General features: G+C 40.8%; 1 protein-coding gene across 2 annotated transcripts in view; it reads right to left on the bottom strand.

Moving 5' to 3' along the window:
* The window catches only part of LOC124302350 (transmembrane protein 132C), a 206,579-nt gene that overhangs the window by 10,885 nt on the left and 176,175 nt on the right, over positions 1–19,519 (bottom strand). For both annotated transcript variants that reach the window (XM_046758461.1, XM_046758462.1), the window contains exon 5: positions 3,029–3,172. In XM_046758461.1, the coding sequence (XP_046614417.1) occupies positions 3,029–3,172 (144 nt within the window). The remainder of the gene's footprint in view (positions 1–3,028; positions 3,173–19,519) is intronic.

Below are 19,519 nucleotides of genomic sequence, written 5' to 3'. Positions count from 1 at the left end.
ATTAAGCCGGCTGGTAATTTTCGTTTCTACGGAATTAACATGAGAGATTGGTAGGAGGAGGGGTTACAGGGTACATCCTCAAAGAGAAAACAACATCGTCAAAATCACAATCATTCTGCAAAACAAGTATTGCGTTACATCGAGATTTCGTACGAAGCGCTGTTTCCTTTGCCCGCATCTCCGCGGTGTTCCCGATTAAATTTCAAGAACGAGCCGGGGTCTCAGATTCACGCGGGTGAATCTTCAATCGACTAAGATCACTCTCAATTAGTGCAAACAAGCCCCGTTTCGCGAATCTGGAACAGAATGTAGCGGATGAGGTGATGCGAGGTGAACAGTCTCAAGATATCTGAGGGTAGCTGGATGGATACCCATTAATTCCGGGCAAGCTCTTCCCGTCGCGGATGGAGTGCCAACCGAAAATCCACTGGCCTAAGTGCTCGTTGGATAGGAAATTCGGCCCGACCCGTGTCTCTGGTTGTCTAGGAGCGTGAAAAATAGTGGGGGGGGATAGAGAGAGAGAGAGAGAGCTGGTCCAGCGTGCTGACAATGAGCCACCGCGACGTGGCAGAGGCGAAGAAAGAGTAAATTCAAAAGGTACTTTGTCACGCGACCGCCGCAAAACCGCGACCCCAAAGTTTCAACTTCTCTACAGTTTCAACTTTCGACTTTAATACCGTCTAGCGTGACCTCGGCACGTTTTTCAGACGGTAATATATTTTCCCGTCCCCGGCCGGTGTCCCAGAAAAGCGTATTTTCCTTCCTGAGGAGAAGAAGGTTTCGGTTATAATACCGGTTTGCATTTCACCCGCAGGACCTCTCCTAGCCACCATGGAATTATTATCAAAGGAATCTTCACCCGGTTATTACTTCGCTAAACGGTTCAAGATACCGTGTGAATACGTACGCCGTTTGTTTTTATTTCAACTCCGACTTTTGTGTATGAGGCATTCCACCGTAAACGGACCCACGTATAACCCTCACCATCTGCTATTTTATTCATTTTTAAATATGATGTAGTGTATATAAAATAGAATACCATCTTTCATCGGGTTTTAGATTTTTTGGATAACGGTTTCGGTTTTTACCACTCCCAAAAATATAAAAACCCAATTTTCAGATGAATAGCCTTGATTGATTGGCGTTCAATTTTTCTCGGGAATTCTTTGTTGAGAGAATGAAAATTTTGAGAATAGCTTTTGGCTTAGAAGCCACAGGCGAAGCAAGTAACTGAAAAGTGAGAAATAACAAATGGAATGTAAATTTTTATTTTCGAAATCTATATACAATTTATAAAAAACAACGCAAGCAACCGCCTAAGCACTTTTCAATGCTGAACAATTCTGTTCATCGTAGACCTCGTTCTCATTTTTAAACTCTTCGCAAGGATTTACGTATCGTGACTCTTTTCACGAGGAAACTTGGAATAACGTTTTGGGACTGGTCGGAGACAAAAACCAAAAAATGACTCACTTTCCAATGAGAACTGAGAAAATGCTAGGAGCTTCTATTCGAAAAACAAAAGTTGGGCCTCAATGGGCCTGGCAGAGGAGCCGGACCCAAAAACTGGAATGCTCGTCCGAAGCCCCCTTTCATATACAACAACTTTTGTCCGAGATATTTTTCAATTGAATGCTTAGTTTTCGATATATTTGAGCGTATTTCAAAAAATGGAACACCCTGTAGATAATGCTAAATTCTTATAAGAAAATAATTGAGAGGGCAAGTTTAAATCCAAGTTGTTTTTCCGTAAGGGTGAAAATCAAACCCGTGGTCCGAAAAATCTCAAACTCAAAGAAGGAAGAAATTTTTGTGCACTCTATACCATACTTAAAAATAAATAAAATGGCCGATGGCAGGTGAGGGTCTGACGTAGGTCGGTTTGGGGTGGAATGCCTCATATAAACATTTTCGAGCAAAACGCGTGAAGTGATTCGTTTCTTACTGTTAATTGCTGAGCACGGTTAAAAAGCAAACTTGGAAATCCACAAGTAGGCATACTTAAGGTTTATCGCAATTGGTACGTGAGTCAGCTCTTCTCACGTTAATTGGTTCAAAATGACTTCTTGCCGCGACGAATTGGTTCAAACTCACCGAATAAAACATCACCACTGGAAATTTCGATCTTTGATCGGTTATTGAATACAGTGCAGAGTTGAGATACGTGTTCAAACTGTCGAGACGCGCAGTGAAACTTTAATGAAATACTTTGAACATCTCTTTCAAGCTATATTGCGCCATTTCTCGGCTTCCGGGCGATCAGGAATATCGATAAAAATTCAATTTTTCAGCCACTGTTGCTCACCGTTTCACGTGAAAAGTTGCATTGTGCATTGTTACGAATCTGCGAAACATTTCTCACCTCGATACCTAATTAAAATATATTTCGTCGTACTTCAATGTCTTGAAGTGAAAAATTCACTAAGCGATAGTGAAAACTGCGCAACTCTAAATCGAGCGAACATTTCACTCCAATCGAGTGAAATCTAGAGTGAATTTGTTCACTCCAAGCGTTTGGAGTGTAAAGGTTTACTCTTAAAGAGTGAATATCCGCTCCATATTGCGAGTTGTGCGGTTTTCACTACAAGGAAATTTAGAGAGTACAATATTGAAATCGTCTCAATTGACTCAGTGTGATTAGAAATCGTATAACTATTCGGCAGGGCAACGTATGAAATTCTAATTAGAAGAGAAAGAGACAAGAAAAATAGATAACGCGTAATCAAGGAGAAAGGGAACAAAAAGGAAACACTGAAGTGGAGAAGATTCGTTGCGGTATTCCGGGGGCAAACAACTTGTTCGCAAAGTAAGAAAAGAGAGAGAGAGAGAGAGAGAGAGAGAAAGTACGCAGCCATTGTACATCTGTACACGTATAGAAGTCGAAGTAAAGTGAGGAGAAGGGAAGAGAAAAAGATAAGAAACAGCCGCGCAATGCGCCGGGGAAACTTCCACCCCCTTTCCTTTGGCCAACTTTTAAATTGAAAATGTCTCGCGATTAAAATAGGCACTCGACGATCGTGCAGCCTACCTTAAGGACACTCTCGTCCTCCGAGTGGCAGGACGATTGCAGAGTAACGTCGGCCACCTTTCCTGCCTGGCTGACTATGAAGACCTTCATCGCTTGGGAGACCTGGCGACCCGTCAAAACCGCGGTGTTCATCACCTCCCAGTTCTGAAAATGAAAAATTAGGAAACATCATCGGTTAGAGGGAAATTTAAAAATTTTGCGGTGTAAAAATATATGCGGTGTGGATTTTTGTAGAATATTTTTTGGTGGAAATCCGACGCTATTTCATGTTTAATATCTTAATTGACCACGAACGTTGTTTTATGGTAGTGACCACACCGGCCGCTTTACGTTAAAACATCGTCAATTTTTTACAGTTTGATTACAGAGTAACAAAGCTGCCTTTGGTGGATTCGACCAAAGTATGTCTCAAATTTCACCAAATTTGTTTAGTGAATACTGAATTTTCGTTGTTCGAAAGTAAAAATTCTTCCTAGCGTGTTCCTCGTTTCACCGGGCTCCAAGAGCCTCGCTGATAAGCCTCGGATCAACGTTGCCTCGATCCTGACGCTTATCTCAATTCCACCCCTCCTGTCATCGCTTGACACAGTCGAATGGTTGCAGGTCTTGAAACTGACGCGTACCTTGATTCAAAAATTATTACACTGAATTCGCGACACGGTGGAAGTACAAGGTCACACCCTCCTTTTTACTTTTTATTGCCTTTGATGATAAAATCTGAAAGTTATTGGTTTCGGTCGCAAATCACTTTTTTCAACTTCAAACTCCCACGATGATCTCAAAAACGGCTGGATGAAAAATTTTTCAACCTACCTACATGATTTTACAACCAAATGATGGGCGTGAAATATTCCCACGTCCAGTTTAATTTTTGAATTTCCGGTTCTACCGGAAATAAATAGATTTACAATGTTTTACCGAGAAATATTTGGCCGCCGAGGCTTATCAGTTTCAGATTTTTCACTCGCCTGCTTTCGAGATCGTTGCAAAAGTTTGCCGGACAGACCGACGGACTCTTCCCTTTTCACGATGATGAAAAGTATGGTAAAAAAAGCGTTTTTCCGGTTCGTTTTTCATCTTATAGGGCGAGTTACGAGGGGGTGAAGATAGAAGCCGGGCGACGCGTAACGCCTGGCTATAATATTTACGATTGGGAAAAATCGAGCAGGTATTGGATTCTTACGAGTGGTAAAGAGGATGAAAAAATGAATAATAAAATAATTACTTCCGGAGTTATACACACGTACTTTACATGTTTTCTTCCTATAATTCCCGTTATGGTTTCTTCATTTATTTATTTGTTTCAAATTAGATTGGATGAGAGAAAATCAAAGATGAAATTCGAGCTTCCGAAACGTGAATTTCGCCGGACGATTTAGAAATTCCGGTTATATGTAAATTAATACTTAATGCTATGCCGTGTGGTAACTGTGTGCGAGTTTGGCTTGGGAATTGCTAATGAGGCAAAGCGTTACGTAACGAACTCGTCTTCCCGTCTCGAAAAAACCAAACTGTACCGGAGTGTAACTAGGTTTGCACTTAACATCCGGCTCGCGCAACAGACTTCCTAGTTATACCGTAGCCAACAAAATCCTGCCGACAAACATGCAGAAGTTCGGTACACGGTACGACTCCTCTTCCTCTTCCGACCACTTCCGTAACTGCACACATCCTCCTTGCCAATTCGCAATCTGCTCTTACCACTTCCATACCTCGCGGAAATAATTGCGGTATTATAATTTATAGGTTATATTATAATATTTGTTTATAATTGGGGTGAAATTTTGCTATCGCGCGACATTCAAGGGATACACTTAAATCTAGGTGCATTATATATTGCTTTTTTTTTAACCTAGTAACAACGCACGTTTTTTATGGTAGAAAAATTAAGTCACATCTGAGAATATATAAAGATATTTTTCGAGTCAAGGAGGTAAATAGAATAACGGTGTTTTTAAGCCGCGGAAAATGTTTCGGTTAATTCGGTAAATAATTAACGAAGGCTCTAATTGTTTATTCGTCAATTTCGGTTTATAGCGTCGTTGTAATTAATTCAATCTCGCGAATGCCGGGAGAACAAATATACAAGGGTGTGTATAATCACGCATATGACGACAAGACACCCCGTGTAATTATCCCTTTTCGTATCAGGGCGTGTATATTTATAGTCGGGCGTTTGTAGGGGATTCGAATTAGCCGTAGACAGACACGTGTATTGGTGTAGTACAAACTACGGTTCAGCGTAGGCAGATTAGCCGGTGATTATAATCATTTTGTACATGTACAGGGTCGTTAAGCGGCGGTGTGTGTCTACTTTGATTAGCGTCGATTAATGCCGAGGTTATATTCAAGGGTAATGTACCGTATAAAAATATCCCGTTTGCTCGAGGAACAAATGTGCATAACGAAAAATTTGACGTGTGCAAAGTGAAACGGTTTCACCAATCATTTTCTTCCCTTCTACGCCAGAATAAGTCTAAGGCGGGCCAAGAAATGAATTTAAATGTAAAGCTTGGTCTGGCATTCACCGCGAAAGGATAAAGCGGAATAAAAGTTGAACAACTCGGTTTCATTTGATTAAAAACACTGCAGAGAAAGTTCACCCGGCTTGTTGAGAATTCCAAGTTAATATGTCGGGTAATATTTCATCCTCTCGTCAGGTTATTATCGCTTTTACAGGATTATTATTAAACGGTTAGCGCTTTCATTTAACGCATACCACTCTCATACTTGGGACGTTTTTATAGGCGTTTCGAACGCCGCTGATCCGTCACTCGTAAAAGTAAACAAAAAAGAAACGGACGAATAAACGCGATATCAACAAACTTGTACCAGTTCAGGTATTTGAAGAGCAAAGATTATGATGAAATTCTTCAAATATCAAACATCCAACAACAACCACGCGGTTCTCACCGAGTTTGCCAGACCGAAAAGTTATACCGGGTGTACACACAGATATTATTCAGCTTGTATAATTGAGTGCGAAGTAAAGTAAAAGACAATTGCCGGGGTGGGGAATAAGCTGTAGAAAGAGGTCAGGAAGGATATTATCCGAGGAAATATTTGCAAGTGTTGCTGCTTCGCGATTCACTTGGCGTATCCGCTCAGGTATCCTTAACTTGCGGAGCTCGAGGAGTTCAGGTGGCAAAGGGGGATGTTTTATAACCACCTCGAAGCGTAAAAGAGGAGGGATGGGGCGCTCCCGAAAGTTGAATAATATTCAAGTTTAAGATAAATTTATATCGCCTGTTTGCTGAGGGGAAATAAGCTCGAAAGAACCGTGCGCACCTGGCGTAGGTACCTACAAACATTTTTCCCGACGAGATGCGAATGGCGTCGGTTTTGCGCAGGCAGCGTAAGGAGAAGAAGAAACAGCAATAGGAGCCTTGCTGCCAGGAATTTAAATCTCCAGCTGCTGCAATATCCGTAGAATCTTTTGATCTTCCGTTCGGCGAATCGAGCGCAAAGAGAACACGCGCGTTCGCCCGCTTCTATAAGACGTCGCTCACTCGGCAAATTTCTGCTGCTGCTGCACGCTTGTTCTTTACGGTATGCAGGCACCTATGTGCAAGCGTACTTCTCAAATCAGAGTACACGTAGTGCACCAATGGACGGGCAGAAGCGCAGAAAACGTCCCGCGTTATTCGCCCGAATGCCAATAACGCGAAAGCGAAAATAAGAAGAAGAGATGGAAAAGAAAAAATTGCTACAGGGGAAAGCCTCTTTCAGGCTTTCCTCCTAGGTATACGTGTATAAGGTGCTTACCTACACGAAGCAATAAGGGAAACTATCCAAGTGCAATATTCTCTGACATTGCATTTCAACGGTTGAATAACCGCGGACACTGTTGTCTCTCTTCTTTCTACTTTCCATTGACTTTGTCCGACATTAATTTTGAGACGAGAGAGTGGGAAAAATCGATTTTTTCTTTTTCAAGCTTTCCGCGCATCCGACAAATGGTTAGAAAAAATTCTGTACGAGCAGCGAGAAGGTACGATTGGATCTATCGTACAAAAATATCGATAAAAGCAAAGTATAAGTTACAATTTTTACGTGTATTGTATTAGACTGAATCAAAAAAATTGACTGTTTTTTTTTTTTCTATCAAAATTCAAGTCGAAACGATTGTTCCAAATGACGAGAAAGAACGACGTCAAAGTTCGAGCTTTTAATATTAATATTAAGAGGTGCGTCATTGCGATTTTCTATTTCTCATTTAAAGAACATGGGAAATATTTTTGATAAACTTTCGAATTTGATAACTCGTCCATGACTTGGTGTACTGATAACACCAGAACGTATTTTTCTAGGAAATTGAACGTTCTACAAAAAAAGTCTGTCATCATTTTATGCCAAATCTACTCTTTCAAAAGTTATTTAAGATTAAAGTTGAATTTACAGTAAAATTCATGATTTTTTTTTACTTTTTCAACGAAATTATCAGACTAGTTGTGTAAAATTTTGTTGCACTCGTTTGACAGAACGTTTAAAATTATTTATGACAATGTTGTTGAAATTCCTTAAGGATCTTCAGAGATCTTAATACATGTCAAGGTTTTTCAAAATAAATTTACGTTTAAATGCAAATAACTAAGAATGCAGCATTACGCCAGTGTTGATGATAAACAACAAATGACAGTATCGAGTTGACGGCTGCAAAAAGAAAAGATCCGTTTCAGTCATTTTGTAGTGCATAGTTTTCTGAAAAATAAAATGAGCCATCGTAGAACGAAATCGAACGAATTTGATAAATATTTTCAGCAATTTCAAAGCGATTTGAAAGGAAAGATCGATAGATCTAATAAACTTTCAAGTATAATTGGAGTATTTCTTCTTTTCATGGTATTTCTAAAGCGATATTCACAGCTTATAAACACAATAATGCGATAAATATTTAATACACTACTATATTACAATAAAATTAATAAAAGGCTTTGATTTTTGGGCAAGGAATCTTTTTGAGATGAGCGAGAACTCGAGACTGCACCGGGTTGGAATTTCGGTGTAAATATAGCGCGCGGTAAATTTCGGTGAAAAATGTTCAGTAGAGGTTTATTGCCTGACTCACGTCTGACTTGGCCTGGATTCTACTACTGATAAGTAGAAATCCACAAATACGCCGCAGCGTCGCGGCGTCGGCTCGACGTCGAGCTTTGTGGAAAATGGGCGGTCAGGGAATCGCCTGGATCGATGCCGAGAAATAATAGTTATACGTTCTTTCGCTGCTTTGATAAATTAAAAATACTTCTCGGGTTTGACGTGAATACGTATTCGATTATTTGCCTCTCGAATCCTTCTCTGGTTTTTTTCTTTCTTATTTTTTTTTTTCTTTCTTCTCAAATACGATTTACAAGAAGAAGTCGAACACGTCGTAACTAAATTCCCGTTACACGTAAACTTCCCGAGAAGTTTGTGGGATGGAAGAGGAATGCCGAGATTGTTCGCAAGCTTGGGTTGATATAAAACTGTTCTCCGTCACCTTGGTATTTTCATTTAGCATCGGACGACGGGGGAAAAACACCGTCGCAGATAAATCTGGGAAAGTAAGCCGCGAAGAATTTTCGAATCTCTTTTCTCGATCGACGAAAACGAGGAAAACGAGGAAAACGAGGAAAACGACGACGCGCGATTTGTCGCCGCTGAACCAAGATTAAGGAGAAACCTTCTCTCCGCCTCTTCGCCACCTCTGCCGCCCATTTTTTTGTTCCCTTCACAAATAACATCGACGCAATTAGAAAACTTTTCGACGTAGTTCACCGGTTACTTTTTCATGAAACCCCAGCGAAGGTTATGCCTGCAATTTTTCACGTTCCGAATTTTCCGCAATATCTAGATGTCGCTAACCTTTTCTTTTCACGTCTTTCTCGCTAAATTTTATGATACGTCAGATGCGCGTAATAATAGTTCAATATGTAACAAAAAATCTAAGAAACTAAAAAATATTATAAACTTAAGGGTTGAAAAAGTGATACAAGAATGTGTAATTAAATTGAATAAATTTAGAAAAATTTTATCCAACATGGAAAAATGTATTGTATCACAAATCGCGCTGGAAATTTAATTATAAAGAAGGTTCAGTTTTTAGTAACCCAAGGAAGATCGCATTACTGTTTCGTTCTTAAAGTTTTAACTATATTAGTAGTATTGTTTGTGGATAAACGAATGAGATATTATTCTAATTAAATCCGGCCGTGTTGAGTTTAGCCTGAGCTTTCGAAACTTTGTCGATTCTTAAGCGTAACTTCAGACCAGTTTCAGGGTAAAACTTATAAATGATCGTCTATAGCATCGGTAAATGATTAATCGAATGATGTAAGAAAAATCTAATTTTTTAAGGTAATATTAAGAAATTCGAAAAAAAATATAGTTATCATTACAATAGCGGTTTAAATTTTCTTGGAGTTACAAGACAGTCTTGTTACAGTAACTACTTAGTGTGACTATTGTTGACAATAGTAAATCTTCTGGTTACTGCGAACATTGAATCTGTTTACTAGTTTCCTATATTTTTTCAGCTAATCAAGTACTCAACATCAATTTATTATTGCATAATTAATAAGAATAATAACACTCGGTAGATAGCCTGGTTAGAGTTACGAAATAAATTTTTACATTTTGCTTAGTTATATTAGTTAAAAAATAAAAATCAGCGATTACAAGTAAAAATTTCTCTCGGCGCGGCACCACGATTACACTAAAGTTTGACATAAAAATTATTTGATCTATTTTTGTTTTATACCGTTCGTAGAAGAGTTTGAAAAGCGAGCGAGAATAAAATATGATGTTCAGAAGTGGAAATTTGATGGTGGAAAGAAAAGTTTTCAACCCGTTTCAAGGCTCCAGCCTGCAGGGCATAATTTTGCGATATTGATTCGGGGCGCAGGGTGTAACGGATCGTAAATCCATGGGGGCGGCGGTATTTGAGCGTTGGAAAGAAAGTGTGCTTTGCTGATGACTACCCTCTTCAAAACGGTGGTGCCGAATTGGGGGCGCCGCCTTTGCAACCCCCTATTTAGGTGTCCGTAGTGTGATGTTTCCCTCCGAGTCTGTGTCTCTGACCCAGCGCTGTTTTTACTTTTATTAGCTGTCCGCCATAACCGTTCCTCAAAGAGGGTGAGAAGAAAAAGGCGCGCTAGAGGGTCGAAGAACCACCTCCCATAGGATTGACGGTCCTTTTTCGCGTTCGTCGTATACGAGTATCCCACTAATTCATCGAGGCAATGTTCATTTAGTTACCTACCCCAATTCAACTCGCATCTAATTAAGGTCATGTACTACTCCTATGTTTACCGACCGAGCAAACTCACCCTTTTCTTCGTATATTAAAAAAACAAACACATTTTTTTTTTGACGGTTTTTGGAATATTAGTAACTTTCCTGAATTCCGCTACAAAAAAAAAAAAATGCACCGTCGAAATTTGAACGCTTTTTGGTCGTTTGTTTATTTAATATAAAGAGACAAAGGATGATTTAGCTCGGTCGGTAAAAGTAGGACTACTACATGACCTTGAGGACGTATCCATGTCATCGTTCGTCGAAGAAACGAACAGAAGCACGGAAATATGACACCATATAAAATTTTGTGCAAGAAAATTATTTCTACAGTTTACTTGAAAAAATTGAAATAACAGCCGGTGATATCTCCAAGATCGTTTATGCGGCCGCATAATTATCGGGTATTCTTACAGTTCCATGCGCCCAAAGTTTTTTGACCGTAGAGTCACCCTCGAGCCGATATCGCGTCGGTGCTAAAGTGGGTGGCATTCAATTCTTATTGCACGTATCTATACCCACCGACCCTTAAGGTGCTTATCGTTAACCGGGTTTACAAGGACAATAGGCAGCGGACCTTGCGCAGCCGGTTGAGCTTTTCTCTTCAGCTACCTTCGCCGTAGCGCCGACCCTCGGCTTGATATGGAATTAAACTAATTACAAGTTGGGTTATGGTCTGAGTAATAGTCCAAGCAACTTGCTTCCGTGTGTTGCGTTATTCTGTCGCACGCGTGTGTTGCACACCCTCGGCTTCGAGCAGGCACACGACGTCCCGCACCCGACGTTAGACGCCAACGTCGACAACCCTGCGGCATGAGATAACTAGAAAATGACTGGGTGATATGCCCATTCAACCTTCTCTAAATCGCAGTCCCAAAACCTGCCATTGTTCTCATTCGCCTTAAATTCACCCGCGTAAAACCTCCGGGAAAGATTGAACGTGGTATTTATACATGCAGCGATCACGAAATCGTACTTTCTCTGTTATTCCAAGTCTTATGTATTTATTTAGTACAAGGTGTAATAATGGTTTCGTACTTTCGATGCGAATGAATAAATGAAACAATGACTTCGAGTAAGCTGGACGTGCTCGTAGTCTGACTTGAACAGTACAAACTATCGAAAATTATACCAAGCGGTTACTTGAAGTGACTGAAAAAGATACCGTAGAGACGTGAAAAATTTCGCAAAGAAATTAAGACACGAAAGGACCCCGCAGAATCCTTATAGAAATTCGGTCTCGGTTAAATTGGCTGGATTTCCAGCAGATATGTCACAGTAAATATCCTCCCGATCAAAAGTTCTCATGGACTCAAGTCCCAAAAATCAGTAGTTTTCGAGATATAAGCTTCGGAAGGGGGGGTGTATGGATTTTTTGGTACTTATGGAACACGCGATTTTTACGAATTACGAAGCTTTCAGGGGGACTTGAAATTAAATATATCACTCAAAAACTGCACGGTCAATTCGTAGAGATTCCGCACACGCCTGCAAAACAAGACAAGTCGATGATTGTAAGAGTCGGAGGGTCTCGTTCTTCACGCGAAATCTGACGTTGCACCTTCTTCCGGTAAACCAGCGACTTCATGGATGGAATCAATGCACTGATGGAACGAATCACAGCTGCCTGCCTATCTTTGAAAATCAACCGTGCAGTTTTTTGAATGATTTATTTGATTTCAAGTGTGCTTGAAGCTTTATAATTTATGAAAATCGCGAAACCCATAGCTATAAAAAAATCTGGACACCTTCCTTCCGAAGTCTGCATCTCGGAACTACTGATTTTGGGACTTGTATCCATGAGAACTTTTGATCGGGTGTATATGTACCATCGACCAGGAGCCAATTTCTCGAAGGATTCTGCGCGATCCTTTGCAGAAATAAAGGAACTCTGAAACTATGATCAGATTCTACAAGCCTGCATACCTACTACGTACATAAATTCTAATAACGCGTATAATTAGTGATAAAAGCATGTAAACTGTAGCGAAATCTAATTCCGCTCATAAAATAGGGCTGAAAACGTGGCGTCGCATATTACAGAGCAGTGCGGTGTAGGATGCAGAGAAGAGACAGGGCATAAGTGAAGTTTCAAAGTTCGATATGAGTAAGTGCCTACGGGGCAGACTAGACACTAGACACTAGACTGTTCGAGGGTTCTCCTCATAGCCGAGGCGTTCCTCGTCCCGGTCTCAAGTTTCAGGAGGGGATAGTTCCTGGATAGCTTCTTCGAATCCTCGCCTCACCCTCATCCCAGCTCCAGCTACGTGCAAATATAATACAGGAGAAGGTGAAAGAGAAGAAGTAGAAGATGGAGATGAAGAGCAAATGGGTTGTTATCGCGGCATAGAAGCTAGGCGACATCCGGACTTGCCGAACGCTTTTCCCGCACTGATCGACCGTGGCTACACGCACGAGTGAGATATGACAATTAATTAAGGATATTACGATTACCCTAAGTGGCTGTGGTGCGTCAGGGTGCACAGTTCCTTATCCGACAAACAAATTTCCTAACCACTGAGTTGCGAGCTTCCAGGTAGACGTAGTGCTCGTTCAATATTATCTCATCAGTCGGTAGAGAGGATTTGTAGAGGTTATAACGCGATATAATATGTCGTTGCGTGACTAATAAGAACACAGTTTTGATCTCATCTTCTTCGTTTGTAACTATCCTTCTTCAAAGTTACAGGAGAATGGATAGCATCGAGTATCGGAAGCTTGCGGGAACTCAACGTGCACACGTCGTTTCATTTCCCGTCAACTTTTCTCCCTTTCTCTTTCTCTCTGCACTCTCGGAGCTGGCTATTGCAAGCTCCACTGTGAGAATAGACTTTCGACTAACAAATGGCAACTTATCTTGTTAGACGGTTTTGCGGTGACTGAGTACGGTATCATATTGCGGAATGGGAACTTTTCCATTTGTGCATCTCGTCTGATTCGCTGTTTCGACGGTGTTTTAAAGGCGGAAGCTCGGTGCTTGATGGGGCTCTGAAAATGTGACTCGGTGTGATAATAACAATGCAATGATAATCGAGACCATTTCCGAAATTAATGTCACTCTCTGTAACTGCTCAGCGTCGCGCGGTGTCGGAACTTCTGGGTAATTCCGAGTGCTCGGCAACATTAACGGTAGGCGGTAATTGGAAGTTTAGGAACGGCACTAACTGAGCTATTGTCTCTCGAAATCCAATGAGAATTCAACTCCGTGTTTAACAGAACCTACGTACATACCTCGTCTTTATCTCTCCCGGGATTCTGGCTGCTACCCACCCGACCGACCGAAGGGTTTTAAACCCACTATTATTCATCGGGAGCGATTGCCGGACAAGTATAGCTTCCGTAAGGATTAAAGAAAATTAGTGGGAAATCCCCGCTGCCCCCCTTCCATTCTTCCTGCAGTTTCACAATCCTCTGAGAAATTTAAACTATAGAAGCAAGCAGGTGGCCTCGTGGTTTGAGGGAAATAAAAAACAAAGAAAAATTAAAAAATAAAATGGTAGGGTAATAGGTTTGGCAGTTACCGTAGAATGATGAGTGGACTCTGTGTCTTCGGACAAAACTCTCGTCAGTCGAGTTGAAGGTACGCCGTTAGACAAATTTGATTCAGTAAGGCACTCTTCTTTCCAAAAGACATGCATTTTCCACCCCAGTGCGGGAAATTTATTACTATCCATTCTTTGCTGAGTTACGTATAAAATAATCATGTATATCGCTGCTCAATCTTCATCAAAGTCTAGTAAAAGCTGACATTTTCTGTATCGCATTTTTTTCGCAGACACCCATGCTCAAGCGGAAAAGGCATTTTTTTTATTGGAAAGAACAGTGAAGTCAAATTGGACTGACAGTGTATCTTCAACCTTACGACAACCGGCAGAGCTTGCTGAAAAATAGGCCTTTATCAGTAGTATAGCTGTGGGAGTTCTGGATACAGATTCCTACTACCGACCCACTTACCGTCATTTTTCCCAGACTCAAACCTTTCTCTGCGATGACGTCAAATTATTCAACTTTGAGAGTTCTGGATACAGATTCCTGCTATCAACACACTTACTAACATCATCCCCTGACTCGAACCCTGCTCCGCGATGACGTGACCGCGCAGAACGGTTTGAGTCTGGGTTAGACGTCGGTAGTAGGAATCTGTATCCAGAACTCTCATAGCTATATTACTTGTATATTTACGTAAAATATAGTTTTTGATGTTCATACGGTAAACATCAGGCATGAATTTTTCTAAACAGTCAGATCTTGTCGATCGTTCGTCGTTAAAATATTCACCGATCTTTCCAAAGTTTCAACCTCTACAATATAAGTCTGTACCTCTGCAATTAGAGTTTCTCCAAATATTTGACAAGTGTATAATAATACCGTAACTCATACGGTGTATACTCTGCGTATGATCGAGTGTTGTTGAAGGTCCTTTATAACACGATACGTTCGTGTAGCAGCTTTCAGACAAATTAGACTCTTCTCAAAAGATTTCTTGGAAGTGAGGTCGAGCGCTTTGCTACAGGCTTTTCGTACGCCTGCTCCTACCGAGGCTCTCCGAGAGCACATTGGGTCCATTCTTTCTCTCCGGTTGCCTCGCTTTCGCACGAGTATACATCGTATATAATATGGCCAGATCCAGGCTGAAATAATATGGGAAATGACACCTTGACAGCTCTCTCTGTCTCCCTCTTTCTTTCTCTCGCTTTCTCGATATCTATGGCATCGCTCTTTTTCCGACAGCTCGCATTTATCTCGCAAGCTGGAATATAATAATACAGATACGGCATCTTCCCGATATCCAGCCGAAATCATACATCTGCACTCAGTATATGATACGAGGTTTGATTTATCGAGCAAGTGAAACGATTCAATATAACCATTTCCTACGCAGGATTCAATTCAGCGTGAAATTTTCTAAATGTTTTTTTTTTCTCACCTTTCCTCTCTGCCGTGGGATATTGGTTGAGAGTTTTTTATATACATATATCATGTCAATCCATCATCATCGACTCGGAAATAATACTGTATTGATTTTTTCGGGGCACAACACGTGAATTTTTCGACGTGTATCCAGCATCCGGAGATTATCCTGACCACTGCCTAAGACCCCCAAATTGGTCGCTGAATCCTCGTCGGTATTTTCGGAAATACACAACATACGCGCAGACGAGCAGCTTCCGTTTTCCTTTTTCTTCACGTCCGGGGGAAAGATTGAGGATAAAATAATCCTGCGAAAAGAACTCGTGCACAGGAACGAGTTTTGCGTCAATTCCTTGAGCTAAGGATCAGCTTTTTACCGATGACGTTAAAGCTGGGGGACCAATCTGGGTCATCGGCCCGGAATAGCCGTTAACTGTAGTCGTTTGGAGAATTTTTCAATAGAATGAATTAGCGGTTAGTGAGCAAAATATTTCCGTTACATTTCAGATTTGCCAACGACTTCGGAAGTCGTTTGAAAGATCGAGTGTATCCTGTGCTCGTCATATTTACAATGTCAATTGCTATTTTCTTTATATATATACGCAAAGATATTTGGAACAAGCTGAAATTTCACCTTCAGACACGATAAGCTTCATCTTTCCGTTAAAAACACCTTGCTTTACTTCACAGGCAAACGCGTTACGCTATGTTCACCTTATATATTATAACGAAATATAAAAGCTGATAAGAATTTTCACGAATTCGAAGTGATTCGAGCCTTTACTTCATGAAAAATGCATTATCTCTAATGCTCCGAGATCCAATGTAGTGAAACGCCGACGTATAAGAGGGTAAAATCGGTATGCGTTATGCATGCCGTTGAATATGCTTTGAGTTCCCTGCTCTACGATAATCATCGGATATTCGTGGATTCCGATTTCGCAGTAAAAGTTAGAAAAAAAAAAGAGAAAAAAAACAATAGGTTTGTTTAGGCGTTGAAGAAATTCTTGTTCGTATAATCAAGTGTCGTGATGAAAATCCGAAGATGTCAATCTAATCAGTCGTATAGAAGCTGTTGCAGATCGATAAGTAAAGATTCATAAGTGGAAAAAATCTGTTCAACTATAATTAAGTTAATGACGAATAACTGATTGATACAAAAATGCGATCACCAAAAATATTTGCCGACTCCAATCTATTGCGTAGATGAAAAATTTGAAAAAAATAAACCAAGTCTGCAATTCTGAATAAGATGTGTAATCGAACAAACAGAATGTTTTATCTTTCTAATTTTTGCCCGATCTTCGTCAATCACAGGGTCGATAATCTTACGGCGAATTTTTTTTAGAAGCGTTCATTCGCTCATCTTTTTCCTCCGGCGCCGCAGCGTTAGGGGAAAACGTTCTTCATTAGCCGGTTGTTTTTGGGGGTGAGAAGAGACGGAGTTTCATTTCGTTCTAATCCCTCCTCCTTCTCCTCACTCACCGTAGACAAAGGGTGCGAGGCGCGGGAGCAGTTAAGTTAAAGAATAGCGAGGGTTTTATTGCACCACGGGGCAAAACGGGGGAGGATCTTGCAGAGGGTGGAGAGGCAGAAAAAACGGCCGAAAAGCGACGGGCAGTGCGGGGTGTTGAGTGGGAAAATCCGCCGCCTTTTTTCCTGTGCACCCCCACGTGTTCGCTGCGGTAATCGAGAGTGTGGAATATCGGGATTGAGGAGAAGCGGGATAGGAGATAAAGTGGCTACGTGGGAAATAAACCGATTCGTTTTCCCGGTAATTTCATCCCCGTCGAATGGTCGAAACAGCGGCGTATTCCGTGAGAAAAACACCGTTGACCCTTTCTCTTTAAAGGATACGGTACCCCGATTCCGCTATTCCGCAATACCGTCGAAGAAGAAGCTGATAATGAACGAAGGAAGTCAATTGCTTCGAGAGTTCGAATTGGACTGTGGGAAAATAGGTTGTAGGTAAATTGAGGGTGCGACCGATCGACGGAGATTTCTATTAACTAAGGTAGAAGGTTTCCGTGCGCGATCGCGGGACACTTTCTTGTTACTTCGTCGAATTGTAATGCGAATGAAAAAAGAAGAAGAAAAAATATGAGGGTTTCGAAAACAGAGATTGGCTTCAAAGCAACGGGGGTGGATATAATAATAATAAAAAATAAGAGAGAAAATGCTTACAAATAATTTCATACCTCTCTCCGAGAAAAGTCAAAATGCCTTTGACTCCAGGCTTCGACCCAGCGGCAGAGGTGAAAACGATACGTAGGTAATATATGTATATATATACATTATGTTACATAAATTTTTAACGGATTTCATCCATATCTTTGTCGAATGAATCTTATTGCGTGATCATCAAAGAAGACATGTCGTAGTCGACGTGCGAAGTGAAAATCAAGAAAAAAAGAAGCAAAAAATGAAGTTTAGTGAAACAAGACGCGGGACGTGTAAGGAACGTGGGTGAAGCGAAAGACGCAAGTGCCTGCAGGGTGAATTGATGCGCAGAGATATCTTTCAAGTAGGTATAGTCATATGTATGTTATACGTGACGTAACCGATGAGGAAAGAGAGAGAGAGAGAGAGAGAGAAAAAGAGAGAGAGGAATTCTCGATATCCGAAGAAATAGAAAATATGCATTTCCTCATCTATACTTTATCGCAGCCTTATAGCTTTCTCCAGTCTGAAGTTGAAATATTATACCTAGTATAGGTATAGGATACTTACAGTCCTTACAGACGGATCCTACCTCCATCAACGTAGGTATACGATAACAATCCGAGACGTACATTACGCGCAGAGCTTCGTCCACTCATCTCAAAAATGCCTACCTAGCATATATAATATGTGTCGATGCTCCAAGGAATCGATCAACTACCGAGCGTAATTTTTCCAGGCTCTCTAAATATTGTATCGCGAGTTTCATTAGCGCTTAATTTATTAAAAAATTGTGATGATTGCACAGCAACGTTTTTTTTTTGTGTTGCTGTCCGTTTTTTTATCAAACAAAACTTTCGTTATAATTTTTCCCAAGCTGCAGCTTCCACGGCGGTTTGATTAGCTTCTCAAGTCAGTCCACGCTATTGCTGCTGGTGCTGCCGCAGCTTTCATCTTGCAATTGGAAGCTCGTCGTCTGCTGGGATCGTTTCCAAGTCCCGAGTAAACATCGTGCAGCGTAGCATGGCGGTATACATGCTCGGTTATTTACGTGGTTCGTCACTACGGAGCGTGAATTGCAACAGTCTGTAAATTCGGCGTCGTGCAGTTTAACCAAAAACTTCTCTGCACACCGCACCACCTGCAGTATAACGAGAGTACTTCGGCAACAGAGATGCATTAGTGCAGCAAGCTCCGACATTTGCAAACGCGTTTCGCAAACCTCGTTGCAGAATTTCGATGGTACTGCTGAACCAGTCCAAGAGCATGGATTATTTATATAATCACGAATATCGTAAACCAGAGATGTATTTTTACCAAAAAAAAAAGTGATAAAAAATAAAAGAAATAATAATAAAAAAAATAAAGAAGAGAAAAATGTGTAAACAGACGGAACGAATAAAGATCTTGTTTGCAGAACGAGGGTTTTCCGCAGTTCTGACGTTTGGTTATATATTTTTCCATATATTTTTCTTGTAGGTTTCATTCGCGGGAATTGGTTATGCCACGAAAATTGAGGAGCTTTTCAAAACACTCAACTTCGCGAGTGTCTGAACGCTGGGTAGAGAAAAAAAGAAAAAACATATATATCGACTGAATATACATCGTGAACAGCTAATCGTCGAATGGTCCAACGCGCATGCGCTGAGCAGTTGTTTTGTCAGGACGGCCAACATTTTTGAGGTTACATACATCGCGGTGACCTGTCATCTGAACTTAAGACGGTTGGTCAACCTGACAAAACATCTGCATTTGCTCTAGAATTTTAGCGCATGCGCGTTGGATCGTTCGACAGTTAGCTACGCACTCTGTGTACACGCGAGAGAGGTTTTACGCCTTTCAACTTAAGAACCTGGGATGATGATAATAAAAGCTCTTGTACATAAAAGGGGTGGGAAAATGTACCGATAATTTTACATACAGTTTCGATAATAACTGTTTCTAATTTTTGTACCTACGTTTGCTACAAAAAATTTCACACGGTAAAAACAATTTTTCAGAATTAGGGGAGCTTCGGGAACAGTTCGAGAGTACATATTGCTGATAAAATTCGCGTAGGTAGGTACGTAATATATTTTTCCAATAATCGTTAACCGAGTGGCGCGGCGGCCACTTGAAGTGAAATTGTCGACTGTGTTTGAAAAACAA

This window comes from Neodiprion virginianus, chromosome 4, assembly GCF_021901495.1.
Source record: "Neodiprion virginianus isolate iyNeoVirg1 chromosome 4, iyNeoVirg1.1, whole genome shotgun sequence".
Classification (NCBI taxonomy): domain Eukaryota; kingdom Metazoa; phylum Arthropoda; class Insecta; order Hymenoptera; family Diprionidae; genus Neodiprion; species Neodiprion virginianus.
Note: the sequence above shows the minus strand (reverse complement) of the source record. Positions and strands in the feature narration are given on the sequence as shown.